The 27,620-nt window shown below is 41.1% G+C and overlaps 1 protein-coding gene across 1 annotated transcript in view; it reads right to left on the bottom strand.

Annotated features, from left to right (window-relative positions):
* Nucleotides 1-24,935, bottom strand: part of erc2 (ELKS/RAB6-interacting/CAST family member 2) — a 45,286-nt gene extending 20,351 nt beyond the window's left edge. Inside the window, 8 exon segments of the mRNA XM_019358826.2 lie at nucleotides 809-976; nucleotides 1,447-1,614; nucleotides 2,431-2,586; nucleotides 4,774-4,848; nucleotides 5,189-5,623; nucleotides 19,068-19,628; nucleotides 19,631-19,874; nucleotides 24,777-24,935. Of these exon segments, the coding sequence (XP_019214371.1) occupies nucleotides 809-976; nucleotides 1,447-1,614; nucleotides 2,431-2,586; nucleotides 4,774-4,848; nucleotides 5,189-5,623; nucleotides 19,068-19,628; nucleotides 19,631-19,738 (1,671 nt within the window). The 5' untranslated portion in view covers nucleotides 19,739-19,874; nucleotides 24,777-24,935.
* Between the last annotated feature and the right edge of the window lie 2,685 nt (nucleotides 24,936-27,620).

The raw sequence follows: 27,620 nt of genomic DNA, 5'->3' as shown, positions 1-27,620 counted from the left end.
AAAGAACAAGCAGCAAAACACACGATAAAAAGCACAATCTCCAAACCAGTGCAACATTTAAAGTCAGTATAGCTGCCATTTTTAAGTCTCTGAAGCTTAACACACTACACAAGCAACACTGTGTACAAGGTGAGAAGAAAAACATCAAAAACTATCAGACCTTTAAGTTTTGAAAAGCAGAACTTAATGTAAACCTGAATATATACCAAACTGCTATCTGAGTAGTGCAGGACTGACCTGAATTAAGGTATTTTATTTATGATAAGACAGGAAAAAACAATGATTCATAATTAATAAAAATGATGAAAAAGATAAAAGTGCAAAGATGAGAGAGAGGGGGTGTGATCAGACACAAGAGAAGAAAAACAAAACAAAGGGAACGGGAGAGCAGGTCTGGGTGAGATATGGAGTAACACTCTGTGAGTATTTATAGCACACACACAAATGAGAGCCAGTGAGGCAGAAATATCTTCTTGCTTGTCTTTCTATGGGCATTTTCCCCTGAGAGCATGAGACTCTCTCACACTTAATGGAGAGAGTAACCTCCCAGCTTTATATTTCCACAGAGCGACTGGTTTAGTCCAGGACACGAAAATGCGACGAAACAACCCACACAGTCGCTGTTCATTTCAAATTTGTGACTATATCTGGAGTAATTAGAAATGCGGCCACACTACACTGTGTTGTAGACAAAAAATAAACAATAACTCAAAAGCAGAGTAATGTGGGCAAGCCAAAATTGTGCTTAAAGTGTATTTCCTCCCTTAAAGTTTCTACATGGTGAGGTCTTCTTTCCTTCCATTCTCACCTTTTTCTGCAGGACATTAATCTTCCTTTCTTTGACCTCAAGCATGTCCTTCATGTCCCTGATTTCTCCGGCGAGAGTACCCTTCTCCTCCGTCAGGTCCTGCAGCTGCTTGGTTTTCTTGTTCAAGAAGGACTCTTTCTCCTCCAGACGTAGACGTAAAGCGTCAACCTAAAGCACATTAGTACACGTCAGAGGAAGCACACAAAGTGGACTAATTATCCCAAATGTAGCATTATAGATAAAAGCACTTTGATTTAATTACTTATAGTAACCCTGGTGAAAAAAAAACAAACCAAAACAAACAAAGGTGCTGGATGAGTATTTATGAGGGAAGTATTCTATAAATTCACCGCAGTTATTTATTTATTACTGCAGATCGGTGATGTTTTCTGGTCTATGAGCTGTGACAGTACACTGGGCAACAGTTTTTCATTGGTAGTGACCTAGGTTGCACTTCACTTACTACAAAGCTTTCAAAGCAAACACACTGCTGATATGATTTGCTGTAATAAGCCTCGGGTCCAGGGCGAGCCTATTGTTTGCTCAGTTTGGCTAGGAGCTTGAGAATGTCTGTGAAGCGATCTATTGTTAAGTTAATTTATTGTACGTGTACAAATAAGTTGAGCTTGTTTTATTACCTCCGTTTGCAGGATGGCAGCACGTTGCTCCTTGGCAGTGAGAGACTCTTTGAGCACCTCGATATGCTGTTTGCAGTCTGAGTTCTGGTTGTTGAGGGTCTCTAGCTTCGTCTGCAGAGCCAGCAGTTCTGACTCTTTCTTTGACAACTCCTGCTTCAACTGGTCAATCTGTACATGAGAGGAAGCAGATCATTTTGACCCACCCGTTACGTGAGCAGTGTAACGATTGCGCGCTCACAAACGGGAACGGCGAGCTAGTCTGCACAGCTTTCGCACTATTTTCATCAACACGCTTCTCCCTCATTAAATATGCATTTGGGACTAACTCGCCTGCATTCATCATATATTATACATCATTTCTATTCATGATTGATGAAAAGAAGTCTAAAAATAGAAAAACAAAACTGTGGCTGGTCGCTTAATAGGGAGAGAAAACGTAAACACTCCAAAGACACGTACGTGAGCCCCACAGAGTCACAGACACACACACCTTGACACTATCACAGGTTGTAGGTGGCTGTGCTTGAGTGTACGACTCTAACTCTGATATGCAAACACAACTTATCATCATGGACTGGTCGGAAAACAAGCAGCTGAAGTCAGTTCGATGAAAACAAAGCTTTCATTGTGGCTTATCTTATTTTAGACTTGTGTTTGTCTTGTGGCCACAGATTAATAAAGTGATGTGCTTTTTATGTGTAATTAAGGAGGAAAAGTGTTTTCAAATGTTAAAGTGTGCGTTTGCAGAGTTTGCATTTTTCCCACTTTTGGCACGGAGCCTCTTTCAGATTTTTTGCCGACAGGACACTTTGCTGTTCTCACAATGTGTTAAAGCAGCTCATTTATGTAACACAACATTTTTCAGTACTCTCTCTTCTGCACAGCTCTGTACCCTGAACATCATGCCTGCCATTTTATATTAAGCCATAGTTTAACAGCATCAGATTTTTCTGCATCTGCATGCACAGTGCAGTTAGTCTCTACCTTCGTCTTCATAAACTTAGAGTGGTTCTTGTAGACCTCCATCTGTTTGATTTCCTCTTCTCTGTCCTCTGTGTTCAGTAAGCCGTTTGCCTTCAGCATTTGAATCTCATCCTCCAGGTCCCGAATGTTGCGTTCCAGAGAGGCAATTTTGGTGTCCTGCACACAAACACGCGGAGGAGACACACCTCAAAACCAGGACTGGCATGTCCAAAAGTTGCATGCTGCAAATAAATCTGAGCTAAAGACAAGAGTCCAGGAAACAAATGTAGGGTAAAAGATTTAAAGAGAAATACAGACACAGAGACTGAAAGGGGGGGAGGAACAGAAAGATATAGTGAGATAAGCCAAGAATGGAAAAAGCTCTTTGGTCTGACTGAGAGCAACTGCAGTATCTGTCGGTGAAATCAGAAGCCTTCTACTCAGCTCCGTGCGGCAGCTCGGAGGATTAATCACCATTGGGAAATATTGAGCGCACATCCAGTACGGCGAGATCAACCAGGACCGGAGAGAAACGCGCAGGGGGGAAAGGAAGAAAAGTAACAAGCCGTAGCTTTTGCCGTAGATGCTTGCAGATCAATGCAGAATCCAGTCTCTAGACTGCGACTGTGAGTGCAGCTTTAGCTTCACGGCTTTTTAAATAAATAATACAACGTCTTTAAGATTAGCCATGGTCCATCTCCCTCTCCAGCAGAGCATGGAGCAACGTTGTTGTTCTCTGTCTTTCTCTCTTTTTTTGTGTCCCTCCTTCTTTCCTCTTAGTGACTCTGAACTTATGAACTTATGGCCATTAGCAGGGTCAGTGATAGCCCGCTGCAGAGGAAGGTGGGAAATGTGATGAGGAATGATGAAGTACCAGACAAGGATCTGAGGGGTTAACGTCAATGTATGAGCACTGCACATTGTACATGCACTTCGCCCTGCTGCTGCTGCTGCACCTCACCTCAGTCTCTGTGTTACGAGACGAACATCAATGAACTAACACTGCTGCAATCGAGACAAGACATCGTACCTTTAAAGAAGAGTGATTTTATTCCATCCACATGTAATCACTGGTACATCGACCTGGTCAGTAAATCTTGCTCTTTATTTCCCTTTCCCTGCCTCTGTATGCCTCTCTGTCTCTCTATCTCCCTGCATACTGGCCTCTCACTGTCATAAACAACCACACCTGTTTCCATGGCAGCAGCAGGCAGGCTATATACTGTGCACTGTCTCTGGTGAGTGAGGAGGAGAGGGTGGGAGGGATGTAGGGGAAGAGAGGGAGGGAGGATTATTCGTGCTTCCATCAGCATCAACACAGCAGTGGGAGAGAGGAGAGGGGGAGAGATGCAGGGTCTTCCTGCACAGCACAGAAGGAGAAAGGAGGCGGGACTTCCCCACGCGCCGTATGAAAATCAACAGGATCCTAGAGCTTGCACATCACATGACTATACCGAGGGAGGCTGGGGCCCGCTCGGCACGGATCCAGCCGAGAGAGAGGGGCTGTGTCAGCTCGGCGATGATGTCATGATTTATTTTGAGGAAGTGATGTCAGGCCTCTGCAGTGAGGCTGGTGGTGTCTACAGTGGTTCATTGGATGAGCCTGATATCGCTAGTGTCACATCCAGCTGCTGTACAACATGCTTGTGTAAAGAGGGTGGGGTCCTCCATCCTAAAATATTCTCCATATAGTATGTTTTGTGGATTTATTTCAAATCCAAGATGCTTTGAAGGTTCGGTTCCTCATCCAGCATGATACAGAAAATTCTAGCTATCCTTTATTACACTTTTTTTTGGCTATCATTCAGCTCGGAAGTTTTTCCTCAGTTCAGAAACCTTGAATGAAAATTTTAAAACAATGCTCTGCAGTTTTGAACAATACGCGCCTGCAGAAAAATGAGACTGAAATGATAGAGCTGGAGTCTGAGATGTTTGCAAATAATCTGTCATGCAGAATAGAAAACATCTTGTCATGAAACTGGTGTGGTGTGTTGCTGTCTGGGGTAGTTGGCCGTCTGTCAAGCGAGCCACAATAGCTGAAATGTTAAACATATTGACTCTTGTTTATGTTTGCACAACTGCTTTGTGAGCAGTACGTGCGTGTGTGTGTGTGTGTGTGTGTGTTTGCTAGAGTGTGTCAGGGTGTTGACGATTGACTCAGCTGCCGAGGATCACAATCACAACAATAGATTTGGCGGAACAGGCTTCCATTTAGACATGCAGCGGCAAACATGCTACGGCTGTGAACGTCAGTCAGTTAGGTAAATACAAAAATACCATCTGGCTTTAAACAGAAGCAGTGAAGCGTAGTTGATGATGGGCCCTGCTGTATGTGTTTATGCGCAGGCTGTATGGGAGTCTTACTTTCATCTCTATAATGGTCTGCAGGGCCTTAGTTTTACTTGGATCCTGATGCAGTTGGTTTCTTCTGTGCAGTTCCTTAAAAAAAGACAACAATTTGTAGCAGCGGTACAGCAAAACCGATCGTGGTCTCCAAAGAATAGCTAGATTATTAAAATTTCAAAAGCTCACCTCACAATGCATAAAAGCTTTATGCTTACACATGCAAAATATTTCATGCAACTGCTCTTCAGTTCTTTTACTTCATACATTACATAATTGATATGATGCAGGGATAAGCAGCAGAGAAGAGAATATTGATTTTGTGACATGCTGCACTGCCATCTAGTGACAACAAAACAAAAGAACATTTTTTTTTACTCTAAAGCAGTGAATGCAATGACTTAACATCATCATCTTAACCCTGGACATACACTACCTCTCGCAAATGGATGTTTTCCTTCTCCTTTTGATCCAGAATGACCTCCAGGTGTCCCAGCTGCGCCTCTGCTTCAGCAATGCGCCGGGCTCTCTCCTGCTCCTCCTCCTCGGTCGCCCTGCCCGGGCCCGGGGGCAGCCCTTTGCTCTGTAGCATCTCAAGCAACTTCTTAATAGACTCATCTCTGGCACCCAGAGTTTGTTTCTGGGTCTCGATCCTCAGTTCCATCTCCTCTAGGGTCTTTCTCAGCAAGAAGAGCTCCTTGGCCTGTCTGTCATGTTCGGCCTGTAGCCGCCGGAAGTTCTCCTCTGTCAGCTCAATGGTGGTGAAATGCTCAGACCCAGAGCGGTTACCGCTCTCCTGCTGCAGCAGGTGGTTGAGGTCTCGCTGTGTGCGCAATTCATCCTGCAGAGCTTGGATGGTCATCTGAAGATGCTACAAACACATGCACATATACAAACACACACAGAGGCTCACCAATTATTGAAATTATTTTTAAGTATATCTCATAACACAACATTACGTAATAACACTACACATGGGGATGAACAAACAATCCCACAGCAGGTCGATCATGGGGAACACATGACTTACCTTGGCACGCTTTTAGATTTTAGGTTTATTTGTTGAAAAAGTGTGAAGCATGGATCTAATTTAAGTCCTGACTGCAAAGATTTACAGTTGTTGGAGAAAATATCTTTAAAAATAATTTGCAGCTGCCAAATATTAATTTCTTAGTGTGCTGTAAAGGGCTTTATTATACACACGATAGCAAAAACACCCTGGTGCTCTCACAGGTCTCTGACTTTCACTCTGTGAAAGCAGGGACCAAGTGCATGTACAATAATATGCACATTCATCTTTATGTAAACTGGCACATATAAATGAAGAAAGTGTGTAGATGAACTAAAAGAAACTGAACACCATGAAATTTAATTTAATTCTAAATCTAAATGATTATAATCATCTATATTCATCAAACATAAAGTGAAATATTTCATTTTAAATTTGATTATTATGGTTTAAAGCTCATGAAAATCAGAAATCCAGTAACCCAAACTATTAAAAAAGAATTTGTAATGTAGAAATATTTAATTTATGGAATATATGTTTCTATAAATACTCAGTAGTTGGGAATCCTTTACCACTAATTACTGCATCAGAGCAGTATGACACGGTCGTTCCACTGCTGAGGTGTTACTGCTCGGTTCCTTTGATGGCGGCCTTCAGCTCGACTGTATTTTTGGGTCGGGTGTTTCTCATCTTCATCTTAGATTCTCTGCGGGATTCAGGTCAGGAGAGTTGGCTGGCTAATCAAGTACAGTAATATCATGGTCATGGTAGCAGTTCTGGCACTGTGAGCAGGTGGTGCTTTTCAGCAGATGGAAGCATAAAGTGCTATAAAATCTCCTGGTAGATGTCAGTGTTGACTTTGGACTTGATAAAAAGCAGTGGAACAAAACACCAACAAGATCAGCTGAGGACTTGGCACCACGAGTCATCACAGAGTGTGCAGACTTCTTACTGGACTTCAAACACCTTCGATTCTGTGCCTTTTCCACTCTTCCCCCAGACTTCAGGACCTTTGCTTCATTTGAAAAAAAGCGCTTTGGACGTCCGTGCAACAGCCCAGTAACACTGCATCTGTCCACTACTTGAGAAGCTCTCCCAAGTTCTTGAATCAACTTTTCTCACGATTCTCTCGAGGCTGCTGTCATCCCTGCTGTTTGTGCACCATTCCTAACACATTTTTCCCTTGAAGTCAGCTATCCACGAATAAGCGTCAGCATAGCCTTCTGCAAACAGCCAGCCTTTTTTCTGTGCCCTCCTGTGGTTTACCCTCCTTGTGGACGATGTCGATGATCATCATCTGGACAACTGTCAAGTCAGCAGTCGGGTTGTGGTTGCATGTACTGAACTAGACTGAGAGATAGACATTATTTATACTGTGTGAACAGTATTTCACTCAAAATGAAATCTATATTTTTCTTTATAAAGACCTGAAATATTTCACTTTATATATAATGAATACAGAATGTATGAAAGTTCACCTCCTTTAATTTAATCACAAAAAATGAACTTTTCAATAATCTTATCTAATTTTCTTAGATGCACTAGATCTTCAGACCATATGAGGGACATTTTTAGAGCAAATCAGTGCAGATATGGTGAAACTGACGAGGATAATATGGGATACAAAATTTATAAACTATACAGATTTTTGTTTTAATCTAAATGACCAATTAAGGGAGTGTCTAGGTGCATTTGAAGAGCACACTCTGTATGCATGGTTTCATAAATCTGCCTTTGCCTTTGTGCATACACACAGCTTTATGCATCTGCCACCAGGAAACGAATACTAAAAGTTAAAAATGTCAGATTGGGCATACTCTTACAATGAAAACGTATGCAAACTAAGTGTGAAATCTCCTGGTAGAGACTGGCTGGGTGGATGAAAACTGGTTAAAATATAAAATTAATGAACAGAAGTTACAGTATTGATACCCCGTAGGGACGAAACAGCCATCTGTTGAACAAAGGTGTGCATGTTTGTGAATCTGTCTGTCCGTATTACATGATATCAAAACTATACGCCGTTCACATTCTTTGTATTGATTGGTTTTGGGTCTAGGGGAATATCTTTAGGGCCCAGTTTCTGTCAAAAACTGGCTTCTGTTGAAATTTTCTTCCAGCAGAGACAGAGAGTGAAGCACAAATTACTCTTTGTTCAGAAAATGGCTCAGTCAGGATCTGAAGGAGTGGAAAATACGTGAAATCAAACCGACTTCACGGGGAGGCTGAGGTTTTAGGTTTTGTTGTACTAAAGGAGCACCAGACATTATTACATTAAACACAGTAATCGGTTTTTACTCTTAAAATGAGGAAACATATAAGACCAGGGTACATAGGACAAGAAGGGAGCCTGAAACACTGAAAATATTTAACTATCTTCTAGGAGTTATAGGATTCATAGGAGAAAGGACTGTATGGTGCAAAGGGATTGCCAGGTGTCTGAAAATACACGCCACACTGAAGGTGACTCTATGTTGTGCACTCAGCACGTGGTGCAAACATAGGGACAAACCTTGGTTCTCCTGGCATCCAGCAGCTGCAGAGCATGGGCAGAATGAACAGAAAAACAAATGTATGGTGAAAACACAGCGTCAGAGCTTGATGCAACAGAGACGGATGATCAACATAAACCAGTCAGAGATTAAAATGAGAGCTGCCAGTTTATCAGTCCACAGTCAGTAGTGCAAATTCTTCTTAAAAACAGACATTTTGGCTTGTCATAGTAGGAAAAGCAATGGAAAAAATAAATCATTTTAATAGTGACAGCATTTAATTGATTAAGGATGCTTCAGAGTCCTGAGCTGTACTTCCACACTTAGACATATGTGTGTTCACATTAATAGCTATGTCTATACAGAGTGCTCAGATGGTGTACACATAACCATCAAAAAGTTAGGGATGGAATTCTGTACACTTCTCATCTCACTGCGTGCTGAGACTCTTACTAGAGCTCAGCTATTTGTTTTATTTCTGCTTTTTCTCTCTACAAGAAGTCAAAAGTCTGTCCACAGAAAAATGATGACTTTATCAGAATGACCTTTCTGGAAAGAGATGAAGAAAAGGTTGGAAATGGCTTTTAAAAAATGACTTAAGCATTCTGGTTAGCAGCAGTGATAGATTTACAATTAATAAAAGCAGTACACATTATGTTATTAAGAATGATAATGATGAGATGAAGCGTTATTGTAGAAAACTGAACTGCAGCTATAGAGCAAATATGCAAAACATTACACCAGCTTTAAAAGTAAACTTTTTTCCTCTTGCAATCTTGCAGCAAATATCTTTTTTATCTTTTTTAGCTTATTTTAACATTTCATCAGAACTTATAGAACTAATAGTAATCAACAGATTAACCACAGAGTCACTAGTTGCAATTTTAATTTATAATAATTACAGTGTAACTATGTTATAATATATGTAGTACAGCCACCTCTGTATAAAATATAAATACAAAATTATTATAAATGTCACAAAACCTTCTCATTTGGCTCAGTATCTGAGCACAGAACTGACACGATACTGCGTAAATATAAAACATGTACTCTTCCGGCCATCAGGGGGCGGTGTTTGTGTCAGCATTCTTGCAGGACTGCTGCCAAGCACACTCCCTTCAGTGAGTCGGTGCTATTTGCTGTTGGAAATATAATATATAAAACAGAGAATGAGGCCAAACTTTAAAATCTGAACAGTCTCTTAGTGAAAAACACTTTTCAAAACAAAGTTTTCTCTCTCACAGAAATATTAATTTGCTATGTACATAAAAACATGTTAGAAATATATCTAATTTTTTGAACATGTAGACATTAAATCTCTGCAAATACTGAAACCCAACCGTTTTTTTCTCCTCACATACTTTCTTTCTTATCCTCCCTCATTTCTGCTCCTTTCTCCTAAATTACCTGCCATCTTGGAACTAAACTGCAAAAGCCAGTCCAGTGAATCCATTTACATAATTGCACTGTGGGTTAAATTGACTGCATGGCCGTTCCTCCAATAATCACAGCAGAACTGTGGAAGTTTCTGTGAGTCAGTAATGACTCAGCGGATGTTCCCTTTTTGGTCACCCTCTCTCTCACGAGTAGGCTTCTGTTTCGCCGCATATCCTAAAAAATTGCTTCCAGAGGTTTCACCAGAGTCGCAGAGAGATGCTAAGCTTCCCTCGTCGACTGACACCTGGTGCAGCCGAGGGTAACTGGCTGTCAGAAATCTTGTAGTGCGGAAACAGGAAATCCATTTGAGAGAGACCATAAACAAGGAGTCCGATTCAGCCATTTTAAGGAATATATCTATAAAAAGGAAGACTTTGCTATATTGGTTAATCTAGAGAAAAAAGACTGAGATTAAGTGGAATAAGTTTCTTAAAAAATCTGCCTTTGCAAAATGTGTCTTTTCTTACATTAACCTTAACTTTAGACCTAACTCGACTCTAGTAATCCATCCATCCATTTTCCTTACCTGTTTCTAAAACTGGGGCATATCCCAGCTACCACAGGATAAGGCAGGATAGGTAGACAGAAACGTACAGGCCCATGCAAAGAGTAACCACTGTATGTGCTTACTCTTTAGCACTGTATTATGCAAGCACTGTATTGTGCACAATACCACAAGGCAGCTCACAACTACAGTAAGTATTCAATTCAGCTGTATTTATACAACGCCAAATTACAATAACAGTTGCCTCAAGGGACTTTTTATTGTAAGGTAAAGACCCTACAATAATCCAAAGAAAGCAGAAAAAACCCCAACAATTGTATGGCTCCCTATGAGCAAGCACTTTGGAAAAACTCCCTTTTAACAGGAAGAAATCTCCAGCCAGGCTCAAGGAGGGGCGGCCGTCTGCCACGAATAGCTGGGGTGAGGGGAGGAAGACAGGACAAAGACATGCTGTGGAAGAGAGCCACACATTAATAATAACTAATGAGAGGTGAATACATGGTGAGTGAGAAAGGTGAGTGAAGAAGAAAGACTGAATGCATCATCCACCAGCAGCCTAGACCTATTGCAGCATAACTAGGGCCGGATTCAGGGTCAGCTGATCCAGCCCTAACTAATATACACCAATATAAAAATACTTTAAAACTATATTTTGTTATTTTGACATCTAAAAGTACTGTTGTTCTGTAAGAATGTGCACATGCTACATCTTAAAGAGTCAAACATGACATTAAACTGATTAAACCCAGAGTGAAAAATCTCCTGCCTACAACATGTCTTTGATGCATGTCTTCCCCCTCGCTTTCTTCATAGCTAAACTATCCAACAAAGGCTCAGGCATCTCTGTGAAAATACTGGCTGATTTCTAACATCCTTAACATTTTTTAAAGAGTTGTTCTCCTTAGCAGGGGCTGACATAGTAGTAGTTGTAGCTGTTGGGAAAATTTTGAATACAATCAAGCATGTTTTTCCTCAACAGCAGATGTCAGAGGAGCCAGCCAACCCCCCTCTATGTCCTGTTTAAAAGAACTAGCATTCCTGCTCCACCTCTATCACTTGTTGGTTTAACAATAAGGTGTGACCTTTTCAGACTTATACTTTGCCTCCATGAATCTTGGAAGCAGAGGAAACTCTGCCCCGCCTTATTATTCTAACCAGTTGCCCACAAGGATGGGTGTTTACTAGGATAGCTAAAATGTGTCTTGCAATGAGTAATAAAAACTGTTAAAGCTACTCTGCCCTCAGAATTATATTCAAAGCTGGTGGCATTTAGGCGGTTTTACCAGGTGGCAAAGGAACAAGCTGCGATATGTGTGGCATACTGTCTGTGTATGTGTTAAAGAATGTGGGTGTTTGCATCTGACAGACAGCTTTAAAGTGCTGACTGGGAGCAGCCTACTCCTCACTACGTTCCTAATCTTTGTATTGTATGTCGTGACAGCTGACAATACACAATTACACCCACACGAGGAAAGCAACTGTGCATCTGCATGCAGCTACAGGAAAGTTAGGCAGCAGAGTAAAGGCACGAATTTGTGAGTCAAGGCAGCACACACAAGTTAAGTAAAACTATACTGAATACAGCAAGATTTTTTCAATGCAGCACTACTAAAGATTAACCCTTGGTAGGGGAATTTCATTTTGATTTCTTTCAATATGGATGTTTAAAGCTGTAGGGGTGATGTTTAAACATATTAGAGGTTCTCCTTATAGTCAAGAACAGCCAACTATAATACTCCAGCATCATTAAGTTTGATAAAAACCAAAGACTGACGAGTGATCTTCTACACTTAGGCTTTGTTTAATAAACTGAGTGTCAAAGTGTCACTGTGAAGAATGATATGAAGTTCAAACACAAAATAAAATTATTCATTTTAGCAGTTAAACTGTGCTCTGATGCAGATCTGTTCACTGCTGATGTAATATGCAAAAGAAGAGCAAATAATTTATTGATTATATTTTTTTATTTATGTTTCTAATCTCATTGATAGCACACTGTTTATTAGTAGTACTAGTGTTATCATTTTTGCTAGTATTTATTGGATAATATAATGCTAAGTTGCCATCCACATGGTTATAAAAGTTATTTATTAGCTATAACCTAATAACAAGTCAGGGTAAACTAATATACACTGGAAACAGCCACTGTTTTGTTTTTAAACCCTCTGAGCAATAAAATACAACACATGTTAACTTTTGGCTTCTTTAACCGTTAATGTATTAAATCATTAGATTCATAACCAACGCCTGTAAAACTGATGTATTTGAGTGCACACGGGGGCACACGTAAAGGTTTATGTACTTACTTCTGCCCTCTTTGAGATAACATACGGGGGTGGTGATTACCCCAATCCATCATCATCAAATGAGAGAAGCCATAATGAGAGTGCTGCTATCTATTCTTTTTAATTAAAGTTTATTGTAACTGTGTTTGCAGCCATTTCTCATACTCTCTCACACACACACACACACACACACACACACACACACACACACACACACATATATACATATATACATATATATATATGGAGAGAGAGAGAGATATAGCCAGGCAAATGTGATGACCCCATATTTTTAGCTGCTGAGATAATATCTGTCCACTTATGACCTCTAACTACTGTAGGCTACTTCATTCATCACTGTAAGTGAAATAGAACTTTCCCACAGGTATATCGCATCTTTTCTCTTTCTGCTGAAAGTAAGAAATACGTGTGTGTCTTGACAGCAATGGTGAGAGAGCACTGTTGTTTTTTGTGTGTTTTGGGCAACACAGTCTGCTATCTTTATGGATAACCCTAACCCCACATGCATCCATGGTGGTGTATCAGTAAATATGGGGGTGACAGAACTGACGGAACTATAGAGAAGATCTCTCAAACCTACCACCAGTTCAAGAGCGCCGGAAGCTGGTAATGACAGTTGTCTCTCAAGATGCAGTACATGGATTTTCAGCACAGGAGAAAATCATCAAAATAATTTCTGCACTCTTGAAGTGCGTAAGTGCGGACCATTTGTGCATTGACCAGTTGAGTCACTGATTGATTCATCAACACTGCTTGCCTTTCTTTAATTGTCAGCGCACGCCTCTGCTAATCATGATTTTCAGTCCTTGTTGTAGTTATGGAACGAGCCTACGTTTTCTTAAATGTTCACAAAGTCTATTTTTTGTAGCATGTTGCAATTAATTAACAATATAAATGAATACTATAGATTTATCAGGCAGGCAGCAGAAACTGTGGGATTACATGGACCAAACATCAAAAGAAGATTTGAACCTGTGACACAGTTTGTGTGTTTCTTTACTAATTCCGTGTTGGTAGTGTAACGCTGAGTTCATGGGCTTTAGTGTATCCATTAGGCTCAGGCTTATGCGCTTTGAATAACAGCAAGTTAATTTGATACTTCTATATTAAATCATCTTCACACTGATGGAAAATAATGATGTACAGTCCCATCAGTAGTGATGGAGTGAAGTGGATAATTTCACGGTCCTTTTGCATGAAAAATCAGCTAGTCTGTCTTTTACTGAAACGTAAAGGCTGCGTTTAATCTACAGGAATGTTGCCAAATTAATGTGTTCATGATATGGTTTTTAATCAGGCATGAATTAGAAAAACAGAACCGCGCATGAGAAAAAAAAGAACTAATGTCATTTCTTTTAAATGGCAGTTTTTTACCTCCAATCATCTGTGTTACATTAGGGGAAATAAATATTTGATCCCCTGCTGAATTTGTAAGTTTGACACTTACAAAGAAATGAACAGTCTCTACTTTTTATGAGGGTTTTATTTTAATGGAGTGAGGCAGATTATCAGGACAGCACAGTGGTTAGCAGTGTTCCGACACGTGAATTGCATGGGATCTCTCCAGGTAATCCGGCTTCCTCCCACAGTCCAAAGACTGTTAGTGGGGTTAAATGGTGATTCTAAAGTGCCCTTCAATGTGAATGTGAGAATAGTTGCCAGGGTTTACCACGCCTTACATAAAAGTTATAAATTCATTTGCATATCATTGAATGAAATAAGTATTTCATCCCCTGAAACCAAGCCTTTGGGAGAATTCTTGCTCCCACAGATTGAGAGCACAATTACAGATAAGACCAAAGAGCTGTCAAAGGATGTAAGAGACAAGATTGTAGACCTGCACAAGGCTGGAGTGAGCTACAAGACCATCAGCAAGAATTATTGTGAAAAGGGAGACAACTGCTGATATGATTATTCACAAATGGAAGAAATATAAAAGAACTGTCAATCGCCTTCTGTCTGGAGTTTCATGAAAGATCTTGAGCAGCTGGGACCACAGTCATCAAGAACACCATCAGCAACACTCCACAATGTAATAGATCGAACTCTAGCAGCACCTGCTAGGTCCCCCTGCTCAAGAAGGCACAAGTTCTGGGCTGTCTTAAGTTTGCCAGTGAACATCTAAATGATTCAGAGAAGCCTTGGGGGGAAAGTGGTGAGAAGAAACTAAAATCGAGCTCTTTTGCATCAACTCCACCTGTCATGTTTGGAGGAAGAAAAAATCTCAGTATGACCCCAAAAACATCCTCCCCACAGTCAAGCGTGGAGGTGGAAACATTGTGCTTCGGGGCTGTTCTGTTTTTTTATTGTACCGGACAACATCACTGCATTGAGGGGTCAATGGATGGGGCCATGTACTGTAAAACCTTGGATGAGAACCTCCATCCATCAGGTCATGGATGGGTCTTCCGGTATGACCTAAAACATATCACCAAAGCAACAAAGAAGTGGCTAAAGAAGAAACACATTAAGGTCATGGAGCGGCCTAGCCAGTCTCCAGACTTTGAAGCTTTGAGTTGCCAAGCAGCTGCCAAGAAACCTCAAGGATTCAGAGAGTGTCTGTAAAGAAGAGTGGGCCAAAAATCCCACCAGAGATGTGTGAAGACCTGCTGAGCAACTACAAGAAACCTCTTATGGCTGTCTTACAACTGTGCTTGCCAACAAGGATTTAACTTTAATGTAATTTTTTTCTGAATTTCTGGTTGATATTCTGTCTCTCTCCATTAAAATTAAACTACCATAAAAATCAGAGAAAATTAGAGTTCATTTCTTTGCAAGTGAGCAAACTCAGCAGGGGATCAGATCATTCTTCCCCCCATTGTATTTTGACATGCTTCAGTGTAATGTATTGAAATAACAAGATTCAAGTATGTTCCTAGAAAAATACAAAACTGCAGTGTCATTAATTGTGTGATGACCTTTTATTTTCTGGCTTACATCCGTGCATATTCTTTATTAGGAGTTTATTTACAGGTTATGATTTTTCTGCACTCAAATCTCTGCTCTGAATCTAAACTGATGCGATTCTGTAGAAAAAGGAGACTGTAACATTTCACTCTCATCCTAATCTTAGCAGCCTTGCCCTATGTAAACTGCATTTTCATCTCATCTTGTCAAAATAAAACAGGGAGACGGCCTCCTCATTTCAGCACCTTCCTGTCGTGAGGATGAGGCAGCAGCCATCTTATGTGCTCTGATGGAGAGTGGCAGGCACGGGAAGGATCCATGGGCACTTTAATAAAGTGACTATTCACATGACGCTGACTGTGACATGACTCAGCGTGTCATCAGTACTTTTGCTCATTATGTGTGTATGACAGCTGCAAGCTTGTTTGCTACTTAATGAAACGGGATAAATCAACAAACTGCACTAATGTACTCTGTAGTGGGTTCACCTGAGCCATGAATCATACATACAAACAATTAACTATCCCCTCCCACACAAACACACCCTGGCAATTAAACTTCTGTGCACACACAAAAGGAAGTAACCGCTAATTAAGAATGCAAAAACACCCGTCCACTCACACCCACTACACAGATATGCGAAATACGAGCATGAATGCTTTTTCATGATCTCACACTCTGGTGAGATTCACAAGTTCACACTTGTGCTAACACCATGTAAAGATTGGCATCTTCCAGCATAAAATAAGCAAACATTGCACCCATGCACAGACACAGAGCAGAGGGACTGGGAAGCTCAGCCTCCATTTTTGTGAAATGCATTGATGCAGGCTGACTGGGTGGCTGAGCAGCAGTGGTCATGACTCAGTCAGATATGGTATGCTCTAGCTCACATATTTGCCTCCAGCAGCTCTTCTCCAGCTTGAGTGCAGCAAAACATTTGGTGAAATGGAGTCAAAAAAGAACAGTTTTATAACGGCCTCAGCCCCACTACATTAAAAATGCACAAAACAGTCCCGGGCTAATCAGTAATCATTACCTCCAGTCATGACCATCAAACGTTTTGATTAAAGCTCTGCAGGCTACACTTGGTATTTCACTCACAGTGAAATCTCTGCTTTACAAAACAGACAAAAGGCAAACTCTAATGCCAGAGAGTATGTCTTAAAAAAGTTTATCTAAAAAAAGAAGCACATCCTCCCTTATTCTAGATTTCGCAAGATAAATAATGCATGGCATTTGCTCAAGCTAATAGAGGCCCAAGGCACCTGATGCAACTGTAAAGAGTTCTGCAAGACAGACGTAATGATTGGCCTGAAATTACTCCATTATTAATGAAGCAATTTGCTCCTCACTCAGCCTCTGAACAAGCCCAGTGGGTGTGACCAAAGCATTCCACCGCAAGTATGCACTTATGTAAGGACGCCTTGCAGCCCAGAAATCAACTTAGAACAGACCAATTATAGTAACAAGGCACATCTGCCTTTTATTAGCTGACATACTTCATTAATGAGCCCTACCAGGAGGAACATAAATATCACTCAGTGCAGGGGATGACTACGGACTGGACAAGGCTAAATATATTTGTGGCAAGTGAAAACCTATTAAAGCCAACACTGTAAAGCCTTCATGTTCTACAGGACCATCAGCCACTGCAACGTCTGAAGCCAGGCTAAAAATGCATACAGGACTCCGTAACTAATCGCACTGAATGTAAAGAATTGCTTTGGTGCTGTCACTGACACCGCTATCAAACAGGCACATTTGCATACAAAACTTGTTTCTATATTAAAACTTTGACTTCATCGCGATGCGTGACACAAACTCTCATCAGTAATAATGAGGTAAAGTGGATAATTTCACAATCATTTTGCATGAAAACCAGACAGTCTGCCTACTATTCAAATACAAAGGCTGTGCATAATCTACAGACCTGTTGCCAAATTAATGTGTTACAAATCATGAAATCATTTTTATTCAGGCGTGGATTCAAAAAACAAATCAAGGAAATCGAATAACACCACACAATTCTTTTAAATGTCAGTTGCTGAACGGGCACATTCACGCCCCAAACAAGTGCCCCTTTGTTTTTTTAGAAATCATAAAGAAAGACAAGAATCAAAGTACACCTGCCCCACACCCTTTATGAGGGTTGCTAGCAGGTTTAGGCATCCAGCCTGTGACGCATCTTTCCCTTTAGCCTCATGACACTGCTGTAACCACAAGAATACAAAGTGCAGGCCCTTTTAACTCCAGTCAAATCAGGTGCGTCCAAACCGATTTGTTTTATAAAGGGGTGTTCTTATACATAAATCCAAGCCGATGTGCAGACAGACAGTCATGTGACGGTCCTGCTAACACTATCCTTCTATGACCTTGAAGGGTGGAGAGACACCGTCTGCTGCTTTGAGTAATGAATGCCCCACTGGCTGTTCGTTATTTTAAATCACATCTCAAACTGGCACAAAGACGCCGGCCGGCTGGTCATATTTAACCTTTGCATCACTGAGGTATTCTTCAATTTGCTGCATCATGCCACAGCCTGCCACAAAAAGAAAAAACATACTGTACAGTTCAGTCTGGCCAGACAAGCAATACGCTGACCTACTCCACAATCTAGTGCACTGTATCATCAGTAATGACATATCCAACTGAACCAAGGGCTTTGTATCCAAATGTTCTCTCCGCACTATGAGTCAGCTAACTGTTTCTAATTTCTGCCACCAAGGTTTGACAGAAAAATGATTAAAATCAGGGCGAGCATTTTCTCAACATGAACGCGAGCGCTGCTGGGGTTTTTTCATCGACTTTGTTTTCTGTAGATATTTGTGGGCTGCACACACAGGTCAGTGGAAAAGAAGAAGACAGCTGCAGGTTAGCCTTTTACTTCATTAACTCCAAAAGTGGGATGAAAGCTCTCTTAAAGTGAAAGCAGTGAAGGCCAGATGAACAGAGGTAAACAGCGAGAGATGATCAAAGCCAGTGCGAGTAAAGGACAGACAGTGGAAAATGAGAATGACAGTGAGAGAGTAAGACAGATAGAGAGTGTTTAAGAGTCCTTGACAATTGTCTCTGGGCCTTGAGCCTACTCTTGTCAGGCAGTGATTTAACTGGGCCATGACTACACCCCCACACTGAGGCAAGCAGAAAACCTTTTGACATCTCCCCCCTCTAGGGCCAATCTGCTGAACCTTTAAAAAAATACACTAAAATGAAGCAGTGCTGCTGCTATACTGCGTGCAGGAAGTTCAGTTCACCTGTTGGCAGCATCACTGCACTTTTAACTTAATAAGCTCAGATTTCAAATATATTGTAAAAAACTCGATTAGGGTTTTGTATTTCCCGTGGCTGAGGTGACATTGATTCTGCAGAGGAGTACTAGGAGAGGAGAGTGTCGGCGTGTTAAATATTTATGCACACAAATAACTCTTTCCAGAAAGGTTCCCACAAGTATTGAAAAACATGACTGCAATAATTCTCTGAAATCTTGGACTGAGGATGACTGTGGTCTATTGCAGAAGGAGAGCGTGGTGAAAGCACAGTCACAGCTCAAAAAGGACAGTACGTGAAAAAAAAATAGAAAGGCAAGAGACAAAAGCAGCAACTGAAATTCACTGCAGTAATGAGTGGATTATGACAGCTACGATGGCTTGTCTCACCTGGTTCTCCTCATGAGTGACTCTCATTTGTTCTTTGAGGATTGACGTACGAGCTGCCTCTTCTTTCCTCATTATTCTCTCCTTCTTCAGTTCAGGACTCCAGAAACTCTTGATGCTGTTGGTGGAAGATCCCAACTTACTGTCCTTCAGGTCAAGCTCCCGTCGCAGCATCTCATTCTCCCTCTGCATCTCCCTGAGCTGGGCCTGCATCTCCAGCAGCTCCCCACCACTGCCCCGCACTGCCTGCCTCAGCAGAGCAGAGGGCACCCCCTGGTGGTGGTGGGGGTGCAGCATGGAGAGGGAGCCCAGGTCACTGTAAGACAGAAGGTCAGCATGAGGCAGCCCCACAGAAGCAATATTGGGACTGCTGCCCATGGCTGTGACACGGCCCCCATACATGGCCCGACTGGTGGCGCGACCCAGAGTCATAGTGCCTTTTGGGTAGGTGGCAGTGGAGCCCACGCCCTCGTGGTCACTCAGGTACATGGGCCCCGAAGTAGCATAGGCAGCGTTGAGGGACTGGATGTTCTCCATGGAGAGCGTCTTGCCCCCCGCACCACCCCGCTCCCACTGTGTGCCCTTCGATGGCCCAGTCTGGGGGACCTTGGTAGGCGCGGGGACCGTACGGGGCTGCTCTCTACATGGCCTACAGCTCTGGCACTGCCGTACATGTCCTGTGATTCGGCGGTGTAGCCACCAGAGGGGTCCTTAACAGGGGCGAGTTATAATGAGACTGCTCTGACTCTTAGAACTGCACATGGGTGACTTATTTCATGTCTGAAAAGGTGGAGTAGATCAAAGTCAGATCTGAGGAAACAGGAGAGAAGCTTCTGTTAGATAAATAACCACTATTTGTACGTGTCACATGAAAGGCACAGCGAAACAAAGCATTTACTATTAAAAAAATAAAAATAAAAACACTGCATTCAGAAAAGAATACCAAAACAGACCTGGCCTGCAAAATATTAAACTATGGATTGAAAAAGAACTAGTTTTATCATTTATTAGTTTTATTAGCAGCAAATTGTCACAATTTATGTGACTTACAGAAATCTCCCAGTGTGCCACTGGATTTAGCACTGTCCAGCAGTGATGTACAGTAAATCCCATTAATGATCCCAAATAAATAACGGACTAATTCAAACACAGGAACAATATATCACATGCCCATTCACTGATGCTTGGTTACTGTGCTGTAGAGTGAACAATGATATCCATGGAAAATTTACTGAGATACTAAAGAAACATCTCATTTCTTTTAAAACATCTAAAGTCATTTTTAAAAGGTTTTTCACATTCTAATGATATTGCTTTAATTAAAACTAATAGGGGCTATTAGTTGTTTTGTTTTTTTTATATTAAGATATAATGATAAAGTACAGACCCAATTAGCAATTGAGACAGTGTTGATTCCTAATTAGCTCCTCATCCAGGGAGAAAAATGTGTTGTTTGGAAAGTGGTTTTAATAAGCAGTTAGCCCATAACATGTCCCACATACACAGAAGCATGACTGAGCATGCTGGTAACAGTGTGAAGAGAATCGCAGCACATGAACACAGAGCATCACAGTGCATCGAACAGTGCAGTCAATGCAATATCTAAAGAAATTGAAAAAGACAGCTAACAGATTCACGCCGATGGCAAACAGAACAGAGTAAAGCCCTGCAGTATTTTATTGTCTCATAAACGGATAATTTAACTCACACAGTAATATTCACAATAAGACTGTAAAGAGTTTGGGACTGAACGTGTCTTTGGGATCAGCACAATGCTGCAGCCGTTATCTTTTAACTGCCTGTTGTTATGTGCAAACAGTAAAGTGTGGATGGTTGTCTGACTCGCTGCGTTTTCCCTGTGTTAGACTGGTGACCTGTCCATCCAGGGTGTACGCCGCCTCTTTGCCCAGTGTCATCTGGCATAGACTCCAGACTGCAATGAAGAAAATAAATGGATATTTTTGACTGGGTTTCATTTTTCGAACACGTGAAGGGATTAGGTAAATATGATAACTATAACAGTAATCATTATAGTGGGGCCTAGTTTGTTTTTTGTTTTTCTCAGAAATTAAAAGACTTTAAAACAAAGCAGACATTACTGGCTAAATGGGAGAAAATGATGTGGGAGAGTTCATTTTTAATGGGTGTAATAATGGATGTGTCATTTTGTGCCATCTTTAGTTTAAATATATCACAAGATGTATCGCGCTTATAATTTATTTAAACCTGATATGACCCATTATATCCTTATTACACCGTAGCTGATATTTGGGGTCAAATACCTTATATAACCCTATATAACTCTGTATAACCCTATATAAGATAAACATTAACTGAGCTTATAGGCATTCAGTGTAAGTTAAAAAGAACCAGACTCTTCCATCAGAGTGTCTCCTTTGGTGACACTTGTTACGCAGACCCAGTTGCCATGGTGACTATGCCTGGGCTAACAAAGATAAAGCACCTCAGTCGTCTGACGTAACAGTAGAACACGTTTCAAAAAGGTCTGGTTAGAAAAATTGGTTTTAAAAATGTGTAATTGTAGATGCAGCACAAAAACTACTTGAGGATTTATTCTGCAAATAATTCAATTTTTATCATCATGTGCATTCTTTTATTTTACTTTGAAGGACAGTTAAAATGACAATTAACGGCACGGTAGAGCGTATTGACAGGTCGGGCAGTGTATGAAATTCAGTGTGATTTTGGATGATGGGGACCCTCAGCTGCTTTCACCGAAGCTTCATCTGTAAATCAGCGCCTGCCCAGGAGCGATCACTGCAGCCAGGCTGAGGAGGTCCGACGAGACAATGTCTTCTCTGCTGGCTGTATTAAGTAACAGGTGTCTGGAAACAGAACGGGGCTGCACAGATATATGTATATATTTAAAAAGGGCAAAAGCAAATCAAATGGAATCTGTCTAAAGGCTTGGACAGAGCATGCCTTCAGATATTTCATCCATATCCTTTAGCTGCAAAAAACTCTTTTTTAACTTTACATGCTCCAAGAGACACCAGCAAATTAAATGCAAATTTCAAATATGCTGACATGTGCAACAACAAAGCCTGCTGCTGTTATCTTCAGTGGTCAGCTTGCTACGGCAGCTCACTGAAGTCTGGTTGGTAAATTTACGGGAGAAAAAAAACAACATATCCAGCAAACGACTGCAGAGAATCTTTTAACAAATTAGCACTGTCCGGCTAATGAGCCTCATAATCATTAGTTTTTTGCTGATAGATGACACTGCTCAGAGTTGAGGCATTAATGTGTCCAAAAATATCCAGTGAATCAGAGTTTATTAGGATATATATCAATGTGGGTCTACAGAATTAGGATTATTGTTTTAGTTTGACTTGTGTCACAAATGATGAGCCAATGATTCAGGCAGTGACTCCAGCATGTTTCTGCCTCTGTAAGTTGAACTAAAATGTATCCTGTCTGCCCCGCACTGAAGCTTTTTAGGCTATCCAACTTCAGTCTGAGTTAGGCATTTAAAGTCTGAAATTACAGGAAAACCACACACGCAAAATAATGCTGGGAAATGTAAATATATCTATATCTTTGATTCAAACTGCAGCCATCTCAGCTGCTCTAACTCATTTTTCCTGCAAATCCACACCACGGGACATCTCAAAGTGAGACGTTTTGTCAAAAATACATCCCTGATTTTTCTCTAAAAGAGGAAAACTGGCTCGGGACCAGTGCTGATACAAACACAGCTTTTGAAAGCACAATAGACTGCCACCGCTAAAGTAAACACACCAAAAGTGTGTCTTTCTCTGTCCTAACAGAAATCAGTTGCTAGTAATAAGGCTTTTATATTGCACAGTGTTCCCTGTCCACCATATGGCACATCCCAAGCACATCATTGTGCCACAGTCATGTGTTTCACACCTTGCACTTGCAGGGGTGAAGAGTTGGATGGAAATCTGTAAATGCTTGTGGTTTGGTCATAGAACCTGCAGTGTAAGATTGCAGATAGTAAAACAAATTCACACTAAATCACCCATTTAGTCAATTTAGTCGTTGTTGTTTGTTTCATTTTAGAAGCTGGACTCAAGCAATAGTTTGTATTTCTGTTGGTACAGTGGTACAGTGAGTATCTGTGACAAAGCATGACGTGCTATGTTCTACCTTATGTCCTGTGTTATAAAAGCCTGTGGGGGCGCGTTTATTGTTGTTATAATCCTTTTCTAAAGGAAAATTGAATCAGCTGCATCCGAAGCACACTGCTGAGAAAGCCAGAATGACAAAACTGTCAAAAAATGGAAAAAAGAGAGTATCGTATTCTTGCAGAAACAGTGATAATATAGAAGAACCTCAAGAGATGCCAGCTGACGACAAGCCCAACTGCAATCATCTACCTTATATGGATAACAAAAGGTTCCATGACAAATCAGAAGGGAAATCAGAGCTTACTTCCATTATGACACCAAACTTGTTTTACAGACTTTATTATCCAGGCTTTCTGATGTGGGCTTATTATGGCGATCATAAATATCTAACACGCGTGTTTTTGGAGGGTTTGAAACATAGATTATGCCGCTAAGGTGACAAACCTAACAGCAAATACCGCCACAGTATAACACAGTAAAGAAAAGATCAGAGAGAAATGGTGCGGAAACAGCAGAGAGGGTACAGATGTCCCGAAACAAAGATTTCACCACAGGGGATGCTTTGGCTACCTCTGGGGTCAGGGGGAGTGTTTCCTATCAGGCTATCGTGACATTTTATGAAAGGCTGCACGGGGGTATTTTGTTCTTACCCTTATAATACCGATGAAACGACCAGCCTACTAAACTATATGGAGCGGCTGTGGTAATGTGAGGTCAGAGCGCATGCCAATGGCGGACAAAGAAGGACATTTTCCAAAAATAGACTGTCATATGGGCCGATAATAGTTAGTAATTCATGTGAAGGCGGCCAAGCACGCCAACCGGTTCCTTACGCGAGCAAGTGCAACACATGCAGCCTCCTCATCATGTATTCTACTACAGAGCCTTGACGCCCCCGAATGCCTCCCACGGACTTCAACGCTTGGGTGATTAGATGAGAAAATGTAGATGTGCACTTATCCACCAAATTCCAGTATTTAAGGATGGTCCAGCTTATGCTTCAGGCTCCTAATGGAAGATGTCACGGGCGGGGGGAGGGAAATGTCAAACACCCCGATATCACGGTAGCCTTCATTAAATCATAAGCGACTAGTTGGAGCTGAAGTGCTTCTCCTTATGTCGCCTTATTGACACTGAGTGAATAGGGGCTACATTTAATGCAGCACAGTAATACAGGAAGGTACGACGGAGCAATTGACAGCTCACTGGGCCTACATTTTCGATGGCTCCAGCGTGGTGTGCATCTGAATACACCAATGAAATATTAGTCTAACCCGCCGTGGAGAAAGCGATTGAAACCTTTATTTTGAAAGACTTCGCTGCTCTATCGCGTCAACACGGCTTAAAAATGCAAATTCTTACGTATCAAGTGAACACTGACTGGCTATGCAATCAGCCACCACGGAATTAGGAGGATTTCTTTCTTCTTCTTTTTTTTTAAACGCACATAGCCTGTGCCTTTTTTTCCCCGGCAAGTCGTTCACAAAACCCTCAAGAAGGCAGGGAAAAAAACCCTCCGCGCATGTCAGGCGTTCATTCTTCTGTAATGAAAAGCGAACAGATCTGATGTGAGGTAAAATAAACGCACGGGCTTTACCTTTATCGATGTTAATTCCTCTTCTTCGCCGCTCTAGACGGCATCTTGTCGCCTCCATTCACCCGAGCAGCCTCTCTCAGCATCCTGCGCTGTCATTGGGCAGCGGGCACGCTCTCTCTCCTCCTCTACACGCCAGGGAGCAGCATCACCACTACTGCAAGTGGCAGCTGGCGGGAGGGGATGGGCGAGAGGGATGCGGAGAGCGGCCTGCGCTGAATCTCACATCATCTTGGTGCTGAATGGGAATCACTGACCGTTCCCACCCACATTAGTAGATGATGTGTGGATCTTGTTTTATTTTATTTTGTTTGCATGTCTCCCAGTGGCATTCATAGCGCATCAAACCTGCGTGCACAGGGACCTGGAAGCACTTTGATGCCTGTCTTGTACCTTCAGATTAGTAGGTGAAATTAAAGTGTATATGGCTAATTATTAATGTTATTTTTATGGATGTTGTGGCAAAAAGTAATAGTCTGCCAGAAAGTGATTTCCTGCATTAGCCCCTCAAAAAACTCATTACAAAAAACTGATTACATTGTTGTAAATAAGTTTGACAGATGTCAAACATATCTGTCCAAAAAAAACATATCTGTCCAAAAAAAGTGAAGTAAAAAAGTGCTATAAGAAAAAGTCCATTTATAAAGATATGTTAAGTAGCCCAAAAAGGATTGGTTACAGTGTAAGTACAATAACACAGAGTCATAAAGATACTTGAATCAGGTCATCAGGTCACAGTCTGTTTACCAGAGCAAACAAAGATATCTTGCTTTAAAAAACACAAAAAACCTCACTGGAAATCTTTTTTTTATTTGGTAGTCAATCACTTTTTGGCACATCACGGGCAGTCCACCTTTACATGCTTTACACCACCACAAGTGTGGTGGTTAGTTGTCAGCTCCTGCACTTAGTCTGCTGCTTTAAGTAGTAAAATTGTGTATTTAATATTAGATAAAAGTACAAATTACAATCAAATTATTATATGATTGTATTGCACTGATTATATTGCACTCACCTTTGTTTAAGTACAAATCAGCTTGGATCATCATCAAAATATACCTGAATACTTTTTTTATTCAACAAGTAGTAGAAAGTAACTCAGTACATTTACTGAAGTATTTTAGGGTTACTTATGTATAATAGGACTCAAATTTGTGTTTTAATCACCTGTTTCTATTATTAGGGCTTAGTCTGTGTGACAGCCTCAGCTCTTTACAGCAAAGCCCGTATGTTTCTGTGACCTATCTGTAGAATGATCGGTCACAGAATCAGGACCACTCTTGCACATCTGATCTAGTTCATTCTTTCTCATCAAGCAAAAGAAACAATCTGCTTGCATGAAAGTGGACCAAGTGCATTTTATTACATATTAATGTCTGTTAGAGTGATTAAAGCCAGTCTAGGTTTGGTTTACATAAACTACGGGGCTTAATCAGAAAATCTATAATAAAAAATCAGTCCGATGAAAGGAAACAAACCAAAAGACATGCAGACCACCCTTGAAAACATGGTAAAGCTTAGCAATTAGCTTAGCCTTGCATGAAGCTCAGAAACAACAGGAAACTGCTGCAGTTGCTGTATCATAAGACATAAAAATCCACTGCATTGATCAGCAACTCAAGGCCTCATTAATTAACTTGAAATTGGTCTTGTTTAATGTAGTGAAAGTTTTAAGCTTTAGGCAATTTCTGCTTCTGTATTCAGTCAGACGCAGAAACTGTTTCATCTGGTGCACTGATAATCTTACAGCAACAACAAAACTTCATGCAGTAACTTTTTACCATACAGATAAGAAAGTGATATTAATCTTCTCTAACTCTCCACAAACACAATAGGCATGCCCCCACCCCCCAAAAAACTGTCTCTTTAAAATATGAAAGCAGTCGTGAACTAGGACAGATAATCTTTGTTTTTAAATCAAACCACTGGAAGAATCATAGAGCCAGAAAAGCACTGACACATTGTGGGCTCTTTTATAAAACAGTATTCAACCTGCCAGCATTATAAATCAAATTTGCCTGAGGGTAACCACGAATCCGTTGAGCTGCTCTGACAGAGGAACCTACGCTGCAGCGGAAATCAATCTAAACCCATGACATCATACACTGTGATTTTACCATGAGGTGAGTGCGTCCTTCACATGTGTTTGAACACACAGCCCTGAGGGCTTTTCCAAATCCGAACAATTTCCCCCTGGCTCCTGTCTTCCTCCTGTTCTCACCAGCCTTCAGGCCTCCTGGAAATACAGGGACTTTCTCCTATTTTATATTGTAAACACTGACGCTAAGTGTGCTTGACAGGGCCCAAAGGAGAAGCATCAGCATTTCTGTGTCCTGAACACACAAACACGGCAGCTCACATGGTCTGTCTGCTTCGGAAGCTCTTTATTTCATGCGCACACGCTAGTATCCAGTAACAATAATGAGGGGAAAAGAGGAAGCAGTCAAACACCCTTTGGGCATGTTGACTGAATAATCTTTTCTTCTATCTTTCTCTGATGTTTACATTATCATATCTCATAACCAGCAGGACCCCTTTTGTGTTGTGAGTGCTAGCCATAAGGTTTACTTGCCTCATGCGTGACATCAGTGTCACGGTCGGTTTACTCAGTGTTTAAGTGTTTTAGACTTTCAAGTTTTGTTTTTTTAAATATCTGATGTGATTCTTGGTTTACTTAGAATTTAGACTGTTTCATGTATTTCCCCACTTTAGTGTATTTAGTGCTGTTCTCGATCCTTTAGAGTTTAATTCCTCCTTCAGTGTGCCATCCTCTTGTGTCAAGTCTCCTGTATTAAGTTTATTCATTTGTCTGTTTTCCAAGTTATCTCACTTCCTGCTTTATTTTGA

Source organism: Oreochromis niloticus, linkage group LG5, assembly GCF_001858045.2.
Source record: "Oreochromis niloticus isolate F11D_XX linkage group LG5, O_niloticus_UMD_NMBU, whole genome shotgun sequence".
NCBI classification, from domain to species: Eukaryota; Metazoa; Chordata; class Actinopteri; order Cichliformes; family Cichlidae; genus Oreochromis; species Oreochromis niloticus.
The sequence above is the reverse complement of the archived record's forward strand: the minus strand, read 5'-3'. Positions and strand labels throughout refer to the sequence as shown.